Consider the following 15,551-nt stretch of genomic DNA (forward strand, 5'->3'; position numbering starts at 1 on the left):
TATGATGGAGGTGGAGGTTGGTGACCACAATGTTTTGCTGGTACGCTGTGATGGGGTGTACAGTGCCATCAGTAACCAGTGCACACACTATGGTGCTCCACTCAGCAAAGGTAGTGCATTACGAATTCGTTTTATCAGTATAAACCGAGCTTGGTGCCGCTGGCTTACATCTTCATAAATAAGTAACATGGGAGAAGTAAAGCATTATTAGAAAAGTCTTGTAAGCTTGTAATTGTACAGTAGGTGATTGCAATTCATCTGCAGGGGTGCTGTCAGGTCACAGGGTCCGCTGTCCCTGGCATGGTTCCTGTTTCAATGTGAAGACCGGTGACTTGGAGGAGTATCCTGGAATTGACTGTCTGCCCTGCCACAAGGCATGTATTACACATTTCTGTACTACTTAACATAACGACTTTTTAAGAATTAAAATGTACATTAAAATATATATTTAATATAATATTTTAAATATATTATATAAAGTGTGATATATTATATACACTACCAGTCAAAAGTTTTTAGACAGTAAGATATTTTATGTTTTTTTTAAATAAGTCTCTTCTGCTCACCAAGCCTGCAGCATTGATCTGAAATAGAAATAGAAATGTCTTTATCATAACTTTTGATCAATTTAAAGCATCCTTCTAAATAAAAGTATTAATTTCTATAATTTGTATTAAATGTACTCAATTTTTTAAAATATTGATAATAATAATGATAAAAAAACTGCAAATCAGCATATCAGAATGATTTCTGAAGGATCACTGATGACACTGAAGACTGGAGTAATGATGCTGAACATTTAGCTTTGATCACAGGAATAAATTACATTTTAAAATATATTAAAATATAAAGCAGTTATTTTAAATAGTAATTTTTTGCTGTATTTTAGATCAAATAAATATTAGATATATAAATATTGCATCATTTATTATACATTAAATACATAAAATTAGCTTGGTATAGTTTTCATAAACTTTAGAATAATTACGATGTCTTTGAAAAAAGTCTCTTGTTATAACCAAGGCAGCATTTATTTGATCAAAAACCAGTAAAAACAGTAATACTGTAATATATTATTACAATTTAGAAGATCTGTATTCTATTTGAATATAAAATGTGATTTATTTCTGTGATGCCAAGCTGAATTTTCAGTAGCAATTACTTTACTCTATACTGTCATTACAGTATGTTCAATTGATGCTCAAAAACATTTAAATATTATTATCAATATTAAAAAAACAGTTTTGCTGTTTAATACTACCATTCAATAATTTGGAGGAATTAAGATTAAAGAAATACTTTTATTCAGCACGGACACATTAAATTGATCAAAATTGACAGTAAAGACATTCATATAATTAAAAAATATTTTTATTTAAATAAATGCTCTTAAACTTTCTATTTATCAAATAATCTAAAAAAATATGATTTAAAAGTATGAAGCAACATTGATATTATTAAGAACCCTAATTAATAATTAAGCCCCAATTATAATTGTTAATAACTGATCAAACAAATCATCAGCATTGATTTCAGAAGATCATCTGACACTGAAGACTGGAGTAATGATGCTGAAAATTCAGCTTTGCCAGACAGTTTTTCTAAATTCAATATTTCACAGTATTACTGTTTTTTACTGTGTTTTTGACCAAAAAAACAGCCTTGAGATTTCTATCAAAAACATTAAAAATATTGGAATTATTTCAAACTTTTGACTGCATGCTAACATATATAACTGATTTAATCTGTTATTTTTCTTGACAGGTGAAAGTCGAAAACAACAAAGTTTATGTGTCTGTTAAGAAAAGGGTAAAGTGCCTTCATATGGACATTTTATCTTCTATACTAAATGTATTAAAGCAAAATCAAAATCAGGACAATTCTGAGAGTAAAAAAATATATATTTTCTGTACAGATTCAGGGTCAGCCTAAACGTATCAAATGGATGGGAGCCAGAGATCAAGCGGTGTCACATACTGTCATGCTCCTAGGAGGAGGTGAGAGAAGAATGTCTGATATTCCCTTTATTTGCTGGGTTATGTTTTAATGTTGGTGTATTTTCGAGCACAGGTGCAGCCTCTTTAATGTGTGCTGAGACACTACGACAAGAAAACTATGGTGGCAGGATTATTATGGTATCTAGAGACGACCTCCTTCCATACGACAAAACCAGACTCAGCAAGGTGAGCACAAGATCTTCTTGCAGAAAAAAAGACATTAAAATCTGCTAACTCTTGCAACTGAGACTACTGTTTGAAAGATTGAATAATTCATTCACATAAGTGATTGATTTTGCTTCATTTGAACCTTAATGTCTAAAATGTAGGTTACTCTGTTGACCTCTAGTTCGACATTGTGTCGAATAATACGACACTAGGGGTCGCTCTTGGGAGCCAAAACACCACTGAAATCTTGAGAAAAGGCCAATGAAATTTGGTGTGTAGATTTTGCATAGCTGGCCACACCCTGGACATCCAGGTATAAATAGGCCAGCTTGAGATCTGCTAATTCGTTCTATTCTTTGGAGCCGAATACAACTCTGTGAGAAGTAGCAACACTCACCTCTTCGTGGTTGGATCTAAGGCACGGGAAGCGATCTCTCCTTTCTCAGACTCAGCCAGTTGCAGTGAGAGCTCCCTAGGTGCTCCGACGACGGTCTCAAGAGAAGATTTACCTCTAAGAGCAAAATTCCTCTAAAAGTACTGACACGGTTGGATTGTGTGTTTCATTATGCTTTTCCATCCTTCTGGTTGCGGTTTCTACCCTTGACGAAATCGTGGAAGGCCCCTCTATTGGCCAGAATGCAATATACCAACCTCCTCCCTCACCATATACGGAGGTTCCCCAGGTGGAGAAAGCGATTGCGATGCATCTCTGCCCGCAAAACGCCGCAACCTGGCGAGCTGCCCAAGATTCCCGCCTAAAGCCTGTAAGTTCTCTCCACTCTCGTGGCGAAGTTTTACACAGCTTCTGGACAAGCTGCGTCCGCCCTGGACGCCATGGCCATCCTGCAGGTATATCAGGCCAAGGTGTTGAAAAATCTGCACAAGGGTGCTCCCAACCCAGAATTAGTGCAGGAACTGCGTTTGGCGACTGATTATGCTCTCCGAGCTACGAAAGTAACGGCGCATGCTCTGGAGAGGGGGCGTATGGTGGTCCAGGAGCGCCACCTGTGGTTAAACCTGGCCGAGATGCAGGATGCTGAGAAAGCCCGCTTTCTTGATGCCCCCATTTCCCAGGTTGGTCTCTTTGGTGATACTGTGAAAGAATTTGCCCAGCAGTTCTCCACAGTAAAGAAGCAGACGAAGACCATGAAGTTCCAGCCCTGCCCCTCCGAAGCAGCAACACCTGCCTGCTCCACGCCGATGTGCGATAGAGCTAGTCCCCTCAGCCGAAATGAGTAAAGGGTTTTACAGCTCATACTTCATTGTACCCAAGAAGGATGGCGGACTCAGACCAATCTTGGATTTGAGGGTCTTGAATCGGGCACTGCCTTCGAAGGTCAGATTTTTCAGTACATGGTCCTTCTCTTTGGGATGTCCCTGTCCCCTTGTGTCTTTACAAAAGTTGCCCCTTGACTCTTGTACTGGATTAATGCCACATGTGTAGGACCCCTAATGTGGTCCCACATGTGTATCCCCACCTATATTCGCTGTAATACGGTGTTTCCCTTAAGACAGGCTCTGTCTCTACATTTTGAGTTTGGCAGTCTCCCCTTATGTGGAGCCCACCTTCCCTCTGTAGCACTCTCTTAGTGAGTCCCTAAGTGTTGTTCACACGTTACCTCCCCGTTGGGTGGGGTGTGACCTCTGTAGTGTCTTTCCCCCTCAGGGGTACAGATACTGTTCCAATGTCTCAAGATTCCCAGCCGAATGGTGAGGAAAGGCTGGCTGAAGTTCTTGGACACTGCAAAATCACGAAGAGGTGAGATGCTTTATCTAACACGTGAACCTGTAAATATGTGCATTTCCATACACTCATGATACAGTCCAGGAGTTGCTGGCATCTTCCCATGGGACCCCTAGTGTCGTGAATAGTGAACACACAGCAGACATTTTCAACTGGGGGTTCGGTGCCTTGCTCAGGGGCACCTCATTTGTGGGTAATGAGGGTGAAAGAAAGTGCTGTTCATTCACTCCCCCCACCTACATTTCCTGCCAGTGCTGAGAATTGAACCTGTGGGAGAACTGAACCATTAGGCCACAACTGGTTCCACTGAGGCTCAAACGCAGGAACTTCTGTGCATAAGGGCAGCACTTTTGTTATTATTAACATTTAACCCAATCTTGTTTTAGATAATGAATGCTGAGAGTGACAGTCTGCTAATGAGAAGAATGGAATTTTTCCACAAGTATGATATTGAGGTCTGGTTGAAAAAAGAGGTGAGAGATAATCTTGTGTTCTCTCTCATTTATACCAATACAGTCAAACCAAAATGTATTCAGACACCTTCAACATTTCTCACATTATCCGTTTATTCGCTATAGTTAGACAGGTATATAACAAAACATAGTCAGGCCAAGTGTCAAATCAAATTATTGGTCCCAAATTTTGATCAGTTTTACTGGTAGTCCACAGTATGAAAATGTTTTGGGTATAATACGACATAGTTTACTTTAGTTTGCTATCCTCACTTACATAAATGAACTATAGTGTCCCGCACTGTCACGGTTCAAATACAAGGAGGTCTGGGTCCAAATGCAGGTGAGGTAAGATGGAAGTTTAATTAACAAAATAAACAAACAAAGCAAAAGGCCAACACGGCACAGCAATAACTTGAAACATAAAACAATACAAAATAAACAAAACTGAAAACTCGGTCAAAGATCCAGAGAACACAGAACATACCAAACACGAGACAATGCAGACATGAATGCAGAGTGAGTGGAGATGATACTTATAGTCCTGATAGTAATTGTGAACAGGTGTGGGTGATCAGTGCTAATGACAAAACAGACGTGAAGAATCAGAGGAGTGAGTGCAAACAGCGACCTCAGGTGGCTGAGGGAAAACCCACAGCCCCGATCATGACAGTACCCCCTCTCTAGGGAACGGCTTCCAGACGTTCCCAAAACCAAAATTCTGGAGGGAGGAGGAACGGTGGAAGGTGCATCAGGGGGAGGGATGGCGGGCCAGGCCCATGCAGCGGAGTCACGTGAGCGGACTTCACCGCCAGAGGAACGCGAGCTGGCCTCGCCGCCAGCAGAACATCAGCGGACGCTGCCGCCTGAGGAACGTGAGCTGGCCTCGCTGCCAGAGGGACGTCAGTGGACGCCGCCAGAGGAACGTGAGCTGGCCTCGCCGCCTGAGGAACGTGAGCTGGCCTCGCCGCCTGAGGAACGTGTGCTGGCCTCGCCGCCTGAGGAACGTGTGCTGGCCTCGCCGCCTGAGGAACGTGTGCTGGCCTCGCCGCCTGAGGAACGTGTGCTGGCCTCGCCGCCTGAGGAACGTGTGCTGGCCTCGCCGCCTGAGGAACGTGTGCTGGCCTCGCCGCCTGAGGAACGTGAGCTGGCCCCGCCGCCTGAGGAACGTGAGCTGGCCCCGCCGCCTGAGGAACGTGAGCTGGCCCCGCCGCCTGAGGAACGTGAGCTGGCCCCGCCGCCTGAGGAACGTGTGCTGGCCTCGCCGCCTGAGGAACGTGAGCTGGCCCCGCCGCCTGAGGAACGTGTGCTGGCCTCGCCGCCTGAGGAACGTGAGCTGGCCCCGCCGCCTGAGGAACGTGAGCTGGCCCCGCCGCCTGAGGAACGTGTGCTGGCCTCGCCGCCTGAGGAACGTGAGCTGGCCTCGCCGCCAGAGGAACGTGAGCTGACGCCGCCGCCAGAGGAACGTGAGCTGACGCCGCCGCCAGAGGAACGTGAGCTGACGCCGCCGCCAGAGGAACGTCAGCGGTCACCGCCGCGGCCGGAACAGAGAGAGCGGTCAACGCCGCGTCAGGAGCAGAGAGAGCGGTCACCGCCGCGTCCGGAACAGAGAGAGCGGTCACCGCCGCGTCCGGATCAGAGAGAGCGGTCACGGCCGCGTCAGGAGCAGAGAGAGCGGTCACGGCCGCGTCCGGAGCAGAGAGCGCGGTCACCGCCGCGTCCGGAACAGAGAGAGCGGTCACCGCCGCGTCCGGAACAGAGAGAGCGGTCACCGCCGCGTCCGGAACAGAGAGAGCGGTCACCGCCGCGTCCGGAACAGAGAGAGCGGTCACCGCCGCGTCCGGAACAGAGAGAGCGGTCACCGCCGCGTCCGGAGCAGAGAGAGCGGTCACCGCCGCGTCAGGAGCAGAGAGAGCGGTCACCGCCGCGTCAGGAGCAGAGAGAGCGGTCACCGCCGCGTCAGGAGCAGAGAGAGCGGTCACCGCCGCGTCCGGAACAGAGAGCGCGGTCACCGCCGCATCCGGAACAGAGAGAGCGGATGCCCTCCCTCGAAAAAACGCTTCTGCCCTCGCCATAAAGTAGGGGCGTGTCCGCGCCGCCTCAGCATTAAGGGCATCCATCGCCGCCAAACAGGCGTAGATGGTCTCGAAGCGAGCGGCTGACGCCGCCTCGAAAGACCTCTCACCCGCTGGACCCACTGTGGATGTCTGCATTCTGTCACGGTTCAAATACAAGGAGGTCTGGGTCCAAATGCAGGTGAGGTAAGATGGAAGTTTAATTAACAAAATAAACAAACAAAGCAAAAGGCCAACACGGCACAGCAATAACTTGAAACATAAAACAATACAAAATAAACAAAACTGAAAACTCGGTCAAAGATCCAGAGAACACAGAACATACCAAACACGAGACAATGCAGACATGAATGCAGAGTGAGTGGAGATGATACTTATAGTCCTGATAGTAATTGTGAACAGGTGTGGGTGATCAGTGCTAATGACAAAACAGACGTGAAGAATCAGAGGAGTGAGTGCAAACAGCGACCTCAGGTGGCTGAGGGAAAACCCACAGCCCCGATCATGACACGCACTCACTAGTAAAAAATCTAAAAACTTATATCTGTCTGTGTCTGTATAATGTTTGGTTTGACTGTGTTTATACTGTGTTTATACCAAGAATCATTTGACAATCTTAGAATTGTTCTTTGTACAGGCTTTATCAATAGATACAAACAAGAAAACAGTGACATTTGATGATGGCTTAACCCAGGGCTATGACCAAATCCTTATTGCAACAGGATGCAGGTAAGTGTCTGATGATAATTACTGATATTAACTATTATTTAACTGCACTTTTTATGGTATATGTCTAGATACAGTATTATTTTTTTTATATTTTACTTGGTCCATGCAGTACTTAAACTACTTGATTTTTGCTCTACAGAGCAAAAAATCTAGACTGCCCTGGTGTGGACCTGGAAAACGTGCTAATGTTGGAAACGCCAGAGGATGCCCGGTGCATTCACTATGCCTGCATGGGCTGCAGGACAGTCGTTGTGGGCACTTCCTTCGTTGGTACACACACAAACATTCGCCACCCTCTGTTTCTTTGCCACTGTTTTTGCATATGCAAAGCTAATGTTATCAGTTCATTCTTTCCAAAGAAGATACGTCATTCAAGATAGATATTTCTTAAGATAGATACTCCTTATGCAAAGCAATGACTTTAGAAAACTTGAAATATAGTGCATGAACAAAATAACTAGTCTATTGTATTTGCCATTGAAGGCATGGAAGTGGCCGCCTATATGATAGACATGGCCAGTAGTATCACAATCATTGGAAGCAGTGAACTCCCCTATCAGAAGACTCTAGGCCCAGAGATAGGAAAGGTCACCATGATGGTATGTTATAAGGCCCAATACAGCCATAACAATATCAAATATGTGCTTAATGATTATCTTCTTACTTTGGTTTGTTTGTTCTTTAAGATGCTGGAAGAGAGAGGGGCGACGTTCTACATGAATGATGCTGTCGCTGAGGTTCAAGGCGAAAATAGGAGGGTAAAGTCAAGTTCATTTGCTCTAAAAATATAGTATTTTTTTCTGCAAAAACAATACATCAGTCAAAAGTTTACATACACCTTGCATAATCTGCAAAATGTTAATTATTTTACCAAAATAAGCGGGATCATAAAATATATTTTTTTGTTGTAATATTATTAGAAAAAATAATGGTTGAATTTATTGTATAAAAATGACCCTGTTCAAAAGTTTACATACACTTGATTCTTAATATTGTGTTGTTACCTGAATGATCCACAGCTGTATGTTTTTTGTGATAGTTGTTCATGAGTCCCTAGTTGTCCTGAACAGTTAAACTGCCCACTGTTCTTCAGAAAAATCCTTCAGGTCCCACAAATTCTGTGTTTTTTTTTTTTTTTTAGCATTTTTGTGCACTTAAACTCTTTCCAACAATGACTGTATGATTTTGAGATCTATCTTTTCACACCGAGGACAGCTGAGAGACTCATATGCAACTATTTCAGAAGGTTCAAACACTCACTGATGCTTCAGAAGGAAAAATCATGCATTAAGAGCCAGGGGGTGAAAACTTTTGAACAGAATGAAGATGTTTACATTTTTCTTATTTTGCCTAAATATCATATTTTTTTCTCATTTCGTACTATCTTTCAGAAGCTGCAGAAGATACATGTTTCCCAGAAGACAAAATAAGTTACATTTACCCTGAACTTTAAATTCAAAAAAATGTGTAATGCATTGTGTTTCCTTCAGGAGCATCACTGAGCATTTGAACCTTCTGTAATAGTTACATATGAGTCACAAGGGACTCATGAACAACTATCACTAAACAAACAAACAAACAAACAAACAAAAAAAAAAAAAAAAAAAAAAACACAGCTGTGGATTATTCAGGTAACAACACAGTATTAAGAATCAAGTGTATGTAAACTTTTGAACAGAGTCTTTTTTATAAAATCAACTTTGATTTTCTCTTGTGGACTATATGTAAATGTCTTTTATGTAAAGTATATCTAATTCAGGTCAGCACTAAATAAAAAATAATATGCATTTTGTATGCTCCCTCTAATTTTGGTAAAATAATTAACATTTTGCAGAATCTGTAAGGTGTATGTAAACTTTTGACCTCAACTGTACATTATTAATAAAACTTACCTGAATGATGGTTTCGCTTTATCCAGAATTATTAACAGAATTACCTGTTTTTTCACAGGTTAAGGCTGTGAAATTGAAGAGCGGTATCATAATTGAAGCCGATTTGTTAATTGTTGGAATTGGTATGTACAGTCATCAAACTGAGAACAAAGTACCTCTTCACTTTGAATAACCTGAACAAGTTTTGTGCTCTCATCTCTCCAATTATCTCCACATATAAGGTGTCAATCCCAATTCAGAGTTTTTGAAAGGGAGTCCAATAAGAATGGACTCCAAGAACTTTGTAATTGTGGATGAGGTAAGTGTTTCAACCAATTTCTTTGAGCTCAATCAATCATCTTACACTTCCAGAAACTTAAATCGTGTCCCTGTCTGTCTAGTACATGAGGACCAACATAACAGACATCTACTGTGCAGGAGATCTGACCTCCTTTCCTCTCAAAATGGCAAAAGGCCAGTATGTCAGCATCGGCCACTGGCAGGTAGCACAGGCACACGGTAATCAAAAATGCGTATATTTGCTAATTTTTCCAACTTTTAGAAGTATATTGACATATAGACACCTTAAAGCTGTATATTTTGAGTAGCAATTTGTAAAATGAGCATGACTTAAGTATTAAGAGACTTTTACTGGTTTATCACTTATGAACATAAAACTCTGAAAAGCATACTTCAATTACCAAAATTTAAAGGGATAGTTCACCCAAAAATGAAAATTACCCTTTACTTACCATTAGGCCATCCTAGTTGTATATGACTTATGAAAAGAAAAAATTTCCTAGTTCCTCCAAGCTTTATAAAAAGCAGTGAATGGGGTTTAAGATTTGGAAGTCCAAAAAAAGTGCATCCATCCATCATTAAAAGTGCTCCACATGGCTCCAGGAGGTTAATAAAGGCCTTCTGAAGTGATTGGATGCTTTTGTAAGAAAAATATCAAAATTTAAAACTTTATAAACTTTAATCTCTAGCTTCCACTAACTGTTTGATGTGCGAGTGGCGTTTCAATAGATGATGTATCCCTTTAACTACCAAAAATTTTTTGTCTGTTTCAATTTTTGGGTAAAATTAAAACTTAATTTTTTTGGTTTTGGTGAAAAAATAAAAATAAATTGGTGCATCACTTGTTTTTAAGTACAAAAATGAACATAATTGTACCACTGTAGTGCTCAGATTTCTTTGATATCATTATAACATTTGCCTTATTAGGAAGGATTGCAGCCTTAAGCATGTTGCGCAGGGAAGTGGAGCTAAACACAGTGCCATTCTATTGGACCGTCCTGCTGGGGAGAACTATTCGATATGCTGGTGCTGCCTTTTAACTTACAAACTCGTACATGCTTTAACAATTGTAAAATACAGGAATTTGTATGTGTAATTGTAATTGTAATCGTAATTATGTCTTTGTCCTTCACTATTCACAGGGTATGGGGAGGGATACACTAAGATGGTGCTGAAAGGGAAATTTGAGAATGTGAAGTTTTTGGCACTTTACCTCAAGTAAGAAGCTGTAGGTTCGTGGCATCCACTTTATACCAGTTTTCTCTTTAAATCTTGAAATGTTGGCTATGTACTTTTAATTGCAGGGATGATGTGGTGGTGGCTGCAGCAGGATTGAATGTTGAACCGGCTGTCTCTGTGGTGGCAGAAAGGTTGGCGGAAGGAAGAGTGATTACAAAGGCAGAAGCAGAGTGAGTGAGAACTCAAATTCACTTAATGTGTATATGAAAACACTATCTGTGAAGTTAAAGGGATAGTGCACCCAAAAATGAAGATTCTGTCAATAATTGCTCACCCTTATGTCATTCCAAATCCGTAAGACCTTCGTTCATCTTCGAAACACAAGTTAAGCTAGTGAAATTAGTAAATCCTCTGCTTGTAAACAAGTCGCAATACATCCGGGTTCTACGTCAGAATGCCGACCTCCACAGTGGTACTCTCCTGAGTGTGCATCGAAAACTGACTCGGAGGAGAAGAAACTGTCTTTATTTTTGTTTTCTTTGTGCACAAAAATTATTCTCGTAGCTTCATAACATTACAGTTGAACCACTGATGTTACATGGAGTATTTTAACAATGTCCTTACTACCTTTCTGGGCAATAAAATGTTTCAGTTGCGTTGCTGTCTATGCAGGGTCGGAAAGCTCTAGGATTTCATCAAAAATATCTTAATTTGTTTTCTGAAGATCAACAAAGGTCTTACACGTTTGAAACGACATGAGGCTGAGTAATTACTAACAGAATTTTCATTTTTGGGTGAACTATCCTTTTCAAGGTTCACTGAATCATTTATTTATCAATGATTGAATTTTCCTTTTAAACAACCAATACAACCAAGGAATCAAGGTTTGGCTGGTAAACTTTAGCCTAGTTATCCCACACTTACCCCTTAAACAAGCATTCTAATAGCTTTTTATAAATCAAATATTGTCGCACATTTTGTTGATGTTTAATTGAAGTTTAGTAGTAAAGTTTTTAAACAACTAATGAAGACGTTATTTTCCTGTGGTTCCAAAGTGATTAGTCACATGGCATAAGTTTATCCTAAAATGTGCATACTTTGCTCAGTGTATACAGTGCTTTGCGAAAGTATTCATACCCCCTTCATTTTTTTTCACGTTTTGTCATGTTGCAGCCTTATATTAAACTGCTTTAAATTGCTTTTTTTCTACAGCAATCTGCACTCCATATACTAAAATGGCAAAGCACAAAACAGGTTTGTTACAACTTTGCAAATTTATTAGAAATAAAAAACTGAAATGATTCCATTGCATACGTATTCATACCCTTAAATGGGGCAGATGAAATTTAGCTCTGGAGCATTCATTTTGCTTGTAGATGTTACTACACTTGAGTGAAGTTAAACTGTGGCAAATTCAATTGAATGGGTATGATTTTGAAAGGCACACACTTTTCAGAAAAGGTCTAACAGCTGCAAATGCATTTCAAAGCAAAAACCAAGCATTGAGGTCAAAATAACTGCCTGTAGAGCTCAGAAACAGGCCTGCACCAAGGCACAGATGTGAAAGAGTTCAGAAAAAAATTCTGCTCCATTGAAGGTTCACAGAAGCATGTGGCCTCCATTATCCTTAATGGAAGAAGCTTGGAACAACTAGGACTCTTCCTGGAGCTGGCCTCCTGGCCAAACAGAGCAAATGATGGAGAATGGGCTTGGTAAATTGGTGACCAAGAAGCTGATGGTCTATCTAGTTAAACTCCATGATCATATGCAGATAGAAGAAACTTGCAGAAGGACAAACATCACTGCAACACCTCACCAATCTGGGCTTTATGGTGGTGTGGCAAGGCTCAATCCTCTCCTCAATGAAGACACATGAAAACCCATTTGGAGTTTGCAAAAAAAGCACATAAAGGACCCTCAGACTGTGAGAAACAAGATTCTGTGGTCTGATGAACCTCAATTCCAAGCATTATGTTTGAAGGAAACCAGGCACTGCACATTACCTGCAGAGTACCATCCCAAAAGTAAAGTGTGCTGGTAGCAGCCTCATGCTGTGGGGCTGTTTTTCAGTCAGAGTAGAAGAAAAGCTCAGTGCACCAAAATATTGAGATAGCCTTAATGAAAACCCAGTTCAGAGCATTCAGAACCTCAGACTGGGCAGGAGGTTCACCTTCTAACAGGACAATGACCCAAAGCACACAGTAAGAGTGGCTTGTAGACAACTCTGTGAATGTCCTTGAGTGACCCACAGAGCCTGGGCTTGAACGCAATTCTAGACTTCATCCAAGCCGACAGAGCTTGAGAGGTGAAGAGGTAAGAAGAAGAATGGCAGATAATTGGCAAATGCAGATGTGCAAAGCTTGCCGCATCATAGCCGAAGAGACTTGAGGCTGTAAATGTGCTTCAACTAAGTACTGAGTTAAGGGTATGAATACTTATGAAATGTACACTTAGTGTTTTATTTTTAATACATTTGCAAAGTTTTCACAAATCTGTTTTGTTCTTTGTCATTATGGTGTAAAGAGTGTAGATTGATGTTGGGAAAAAGTCATTTAAAGCAGTTTAACATAAAGCCACGTAACATAACAGTTTAACATAAAAACGTGAAAAAAAAAATTAAGGAGTATGAATACTTTCGCAAGGCACTGTATACGACATATTGCATAAATAGTATAGTACAGTAGTATGGTACACTCTCAGAAATAAAAGGGTACAAAAGCTGTCACTGGGATGGTACCCTTTCAAAATCTACATCTTTGTTTATTTTTACCCTAGAAGGAGCACATTGGAAGCTTGAAGGTATATATTAGTACCTAAAGTCTACATATTAGTAGGTATGCACCGAAATTATACCGAACAATGTTGTGATGCGATCAAATAGAGGCGCGCATTAATGCAGCAAACATTTTGGCAGTGTGGAAGCATTTAAAACTGTCAGAGAAAGATGCAAAAATCATTACAAGCACCGACAGCATGAGATGTTTAGAACTGCATTGCATGTCTTCCATGAGAAGAGAAAGGGGTGGTTGTTGCTGGTTACCGTATGATGACTGAAATTGCAAAATAGCCTTAAAGGGATAGTTCACCCAAAAATGAAAATTTGATGTTTATCTGCTTACCCCCAATGCATCCAAGATGTAGGTTACTTTGTTTCCTCAGAAAAACAAAAACGAAGATTTTTAACGAAAACCGGTGCAGTCTGCCAGCCTTATCATAGACGTGGATGGGCACCAAACCTTTAAAAGTAAACAAAAACATGCACAGACAAATCCAAATCACACCCTGTGGCTCGTGATGATACATTGATGTCTTAAGACACGAAACGATCGATTTTTGTGAGAAACTGAACAGTATTTATATCATTTTTTACCTTTGATACACAGCCACGTCCATCTGTCATGTGCACGAGTTTGGTATCAGTCACGTCACATGAGCACGCGTTCTGGCGTAGAATACGCAGAAGCCGTAAGGGGAAATCAGTGAAAAGTCCCGGATGAGTTTGCGCAAACTAACGTAATCTTTTAGCTTTAAATCGGTTTAAACAATCAGGATACGCGCAAGTAATTACCATTTTGAATAGCCGCTATACCCACAATCTCTGTGCTCTGTGTAAACAATGAGTGTCGTATACATGTGACAGATCGCTTCCGGCGTTTGCGTATTCTACGCCAGAGCGCGTGCACATGTGTCGTGACTGATGCCAAACTCGTGCACATTACAGATGGACGTGGCTGTGTATCAAAGGTAAAAAATGATATAAATACTGTTCAGTTTCTCACAAAAACCGATCGTTTCGTGTCTTAGGACATCAGTGTATCATCACGAGCCGCAGGGTGTAATTTGGATTTGTCTGTGCATGTTTTTGTTTACTTTTAAAGGTTTGGTGCCCATCCACGTCCATGATAAGGCTGGCAGACTGCACCGGTTTTCGTTAAAAATCTTCGTTTGTGTTTTTCTGAGGAAACAAAGTAACCTACATCTTGGATGCATTGGGGGTAAGCAGATAAACATCAAATTTTCATTTTTGGGTGAACTATCCCTTTAAACCATTAGTAAATAAACTACAGAACGTCATGGTTTTTTTTTTAAAGCAAGACAAAACTGTAAAAAGCACATTTTGGCTATTTAATTTATGCAATGGTGAAAAAAATTGGCAAAATACATGGGGGAAAAATCACACACAAAAAAAAAACATGTTCGGTAATCAGGCTTTAGCCTTCGGCCCAGTGCTTCAGCCAAGAATTTTCATTTTAGTGCATCCCTACATATTAGTACCTAAAATGGTACATATTAGTACCTGTTGAAAGGGTTGCACTTTATTGAGAGCTTATGTACCTTTTTTAACTGAGAGTCTAGTATGCTATTCCAAACAATGGCTGCATAAATCACATACTTCCATACTATATAAAAAACAGTATGTAAAAATGTCCAAATTCACAGTATTCTTAAAAAATAGGCTGTGTGGAAGTAACTAAATGACTTACTACTTCCACATTTAATGAACACTTCACTATTCCATGAAGCCATGGGAAAAAAATTGTGAATAGCAGTGAAGTGACTCAACTGACACTGCTAGGTCACGTGACAGTGACAACATGACGAATGTAGAATATCCAGATTTCATATATACTACACACAGTCATACTATATCATGCTCACAGAGTGATTACTTATTCAAAATAAGTACCTACTCAGAGAGTATGTGATTTTTAGATGCAGCCAGTGAGAAGGAAAAAGCTGGTCATTTGATCTCCAAATGGAATGGAGATTAAACATTTTTCTATGAAACTGATGTGGATTCATCTTCTGATATGAGTTTACATCATTTTAAACATTTGTTGAGATACTGTTCAAATGCACAATTTATTTCTTAAGATATACATTTTTTTTATGTAGAAAAATACTAGGTGCCACTTTGAAAGAGGTTAAAAGCAACCACGGTCAGAGCTCTGTTGTATTGTTAATGTTTTTTACTGAGGTTTTCTTTCTTTTATAGGTCAGATGACCTTAGCTGGCTGAAACTGCAGCCCATGTGA

At 40.8% G+C, this 15,551-nt stretch overlaps 1 protein-coding gene across 1 annotated transcript; it reads left to right on the forward strand.

Annotated features, from left to right (window-relative positions):
* LOC141292790 (apoptosis-inducing factor 3-like) lies at positions 1 to 15,551 on the forward strand. Its single transcript, XM_073824847.1, has 17 exons — positions 1 to 110; positions 265 to 374; positions 1,765 to 1,809; positions 1,916 to 1,997; positions 2,071 to 2,183; positions 4,296 to 4,382; positions 7,074 to 7,165; positions 7,305 to 7,435; positions 7,649 to 7,764; positions 7,852 to 7,923; positions 9,116 to 9,179; positions 9,279 to 9,355; positions 9,438 to 9,555; positions 10,264 to 10,362; positions 10,479 to 10,554; positions 10,641 to 10,745; positions 15,512 to 15,551. Exons 1-17 carry the CDS (start codon positions 2 to 4, stop codon positions 15,549 to 15,551), a joined length of 1,536 nt encoding a protein of 511 aa, XP_073680948.1. The 5' UTR covers position 1.

Source organism: Garra rufa, chromosome 19, assembly GCF_049309525.1.
Source record: "Garra rufa chromosome 19, GarRuf1.0, whole genome shotgun sequence".
Taxonomy (NCBI): Eukaryota; Metazoa; Chordata; class Actinopteri; order Cypriniformes; family Cyprinidae; genus Garra; species Garra rufa.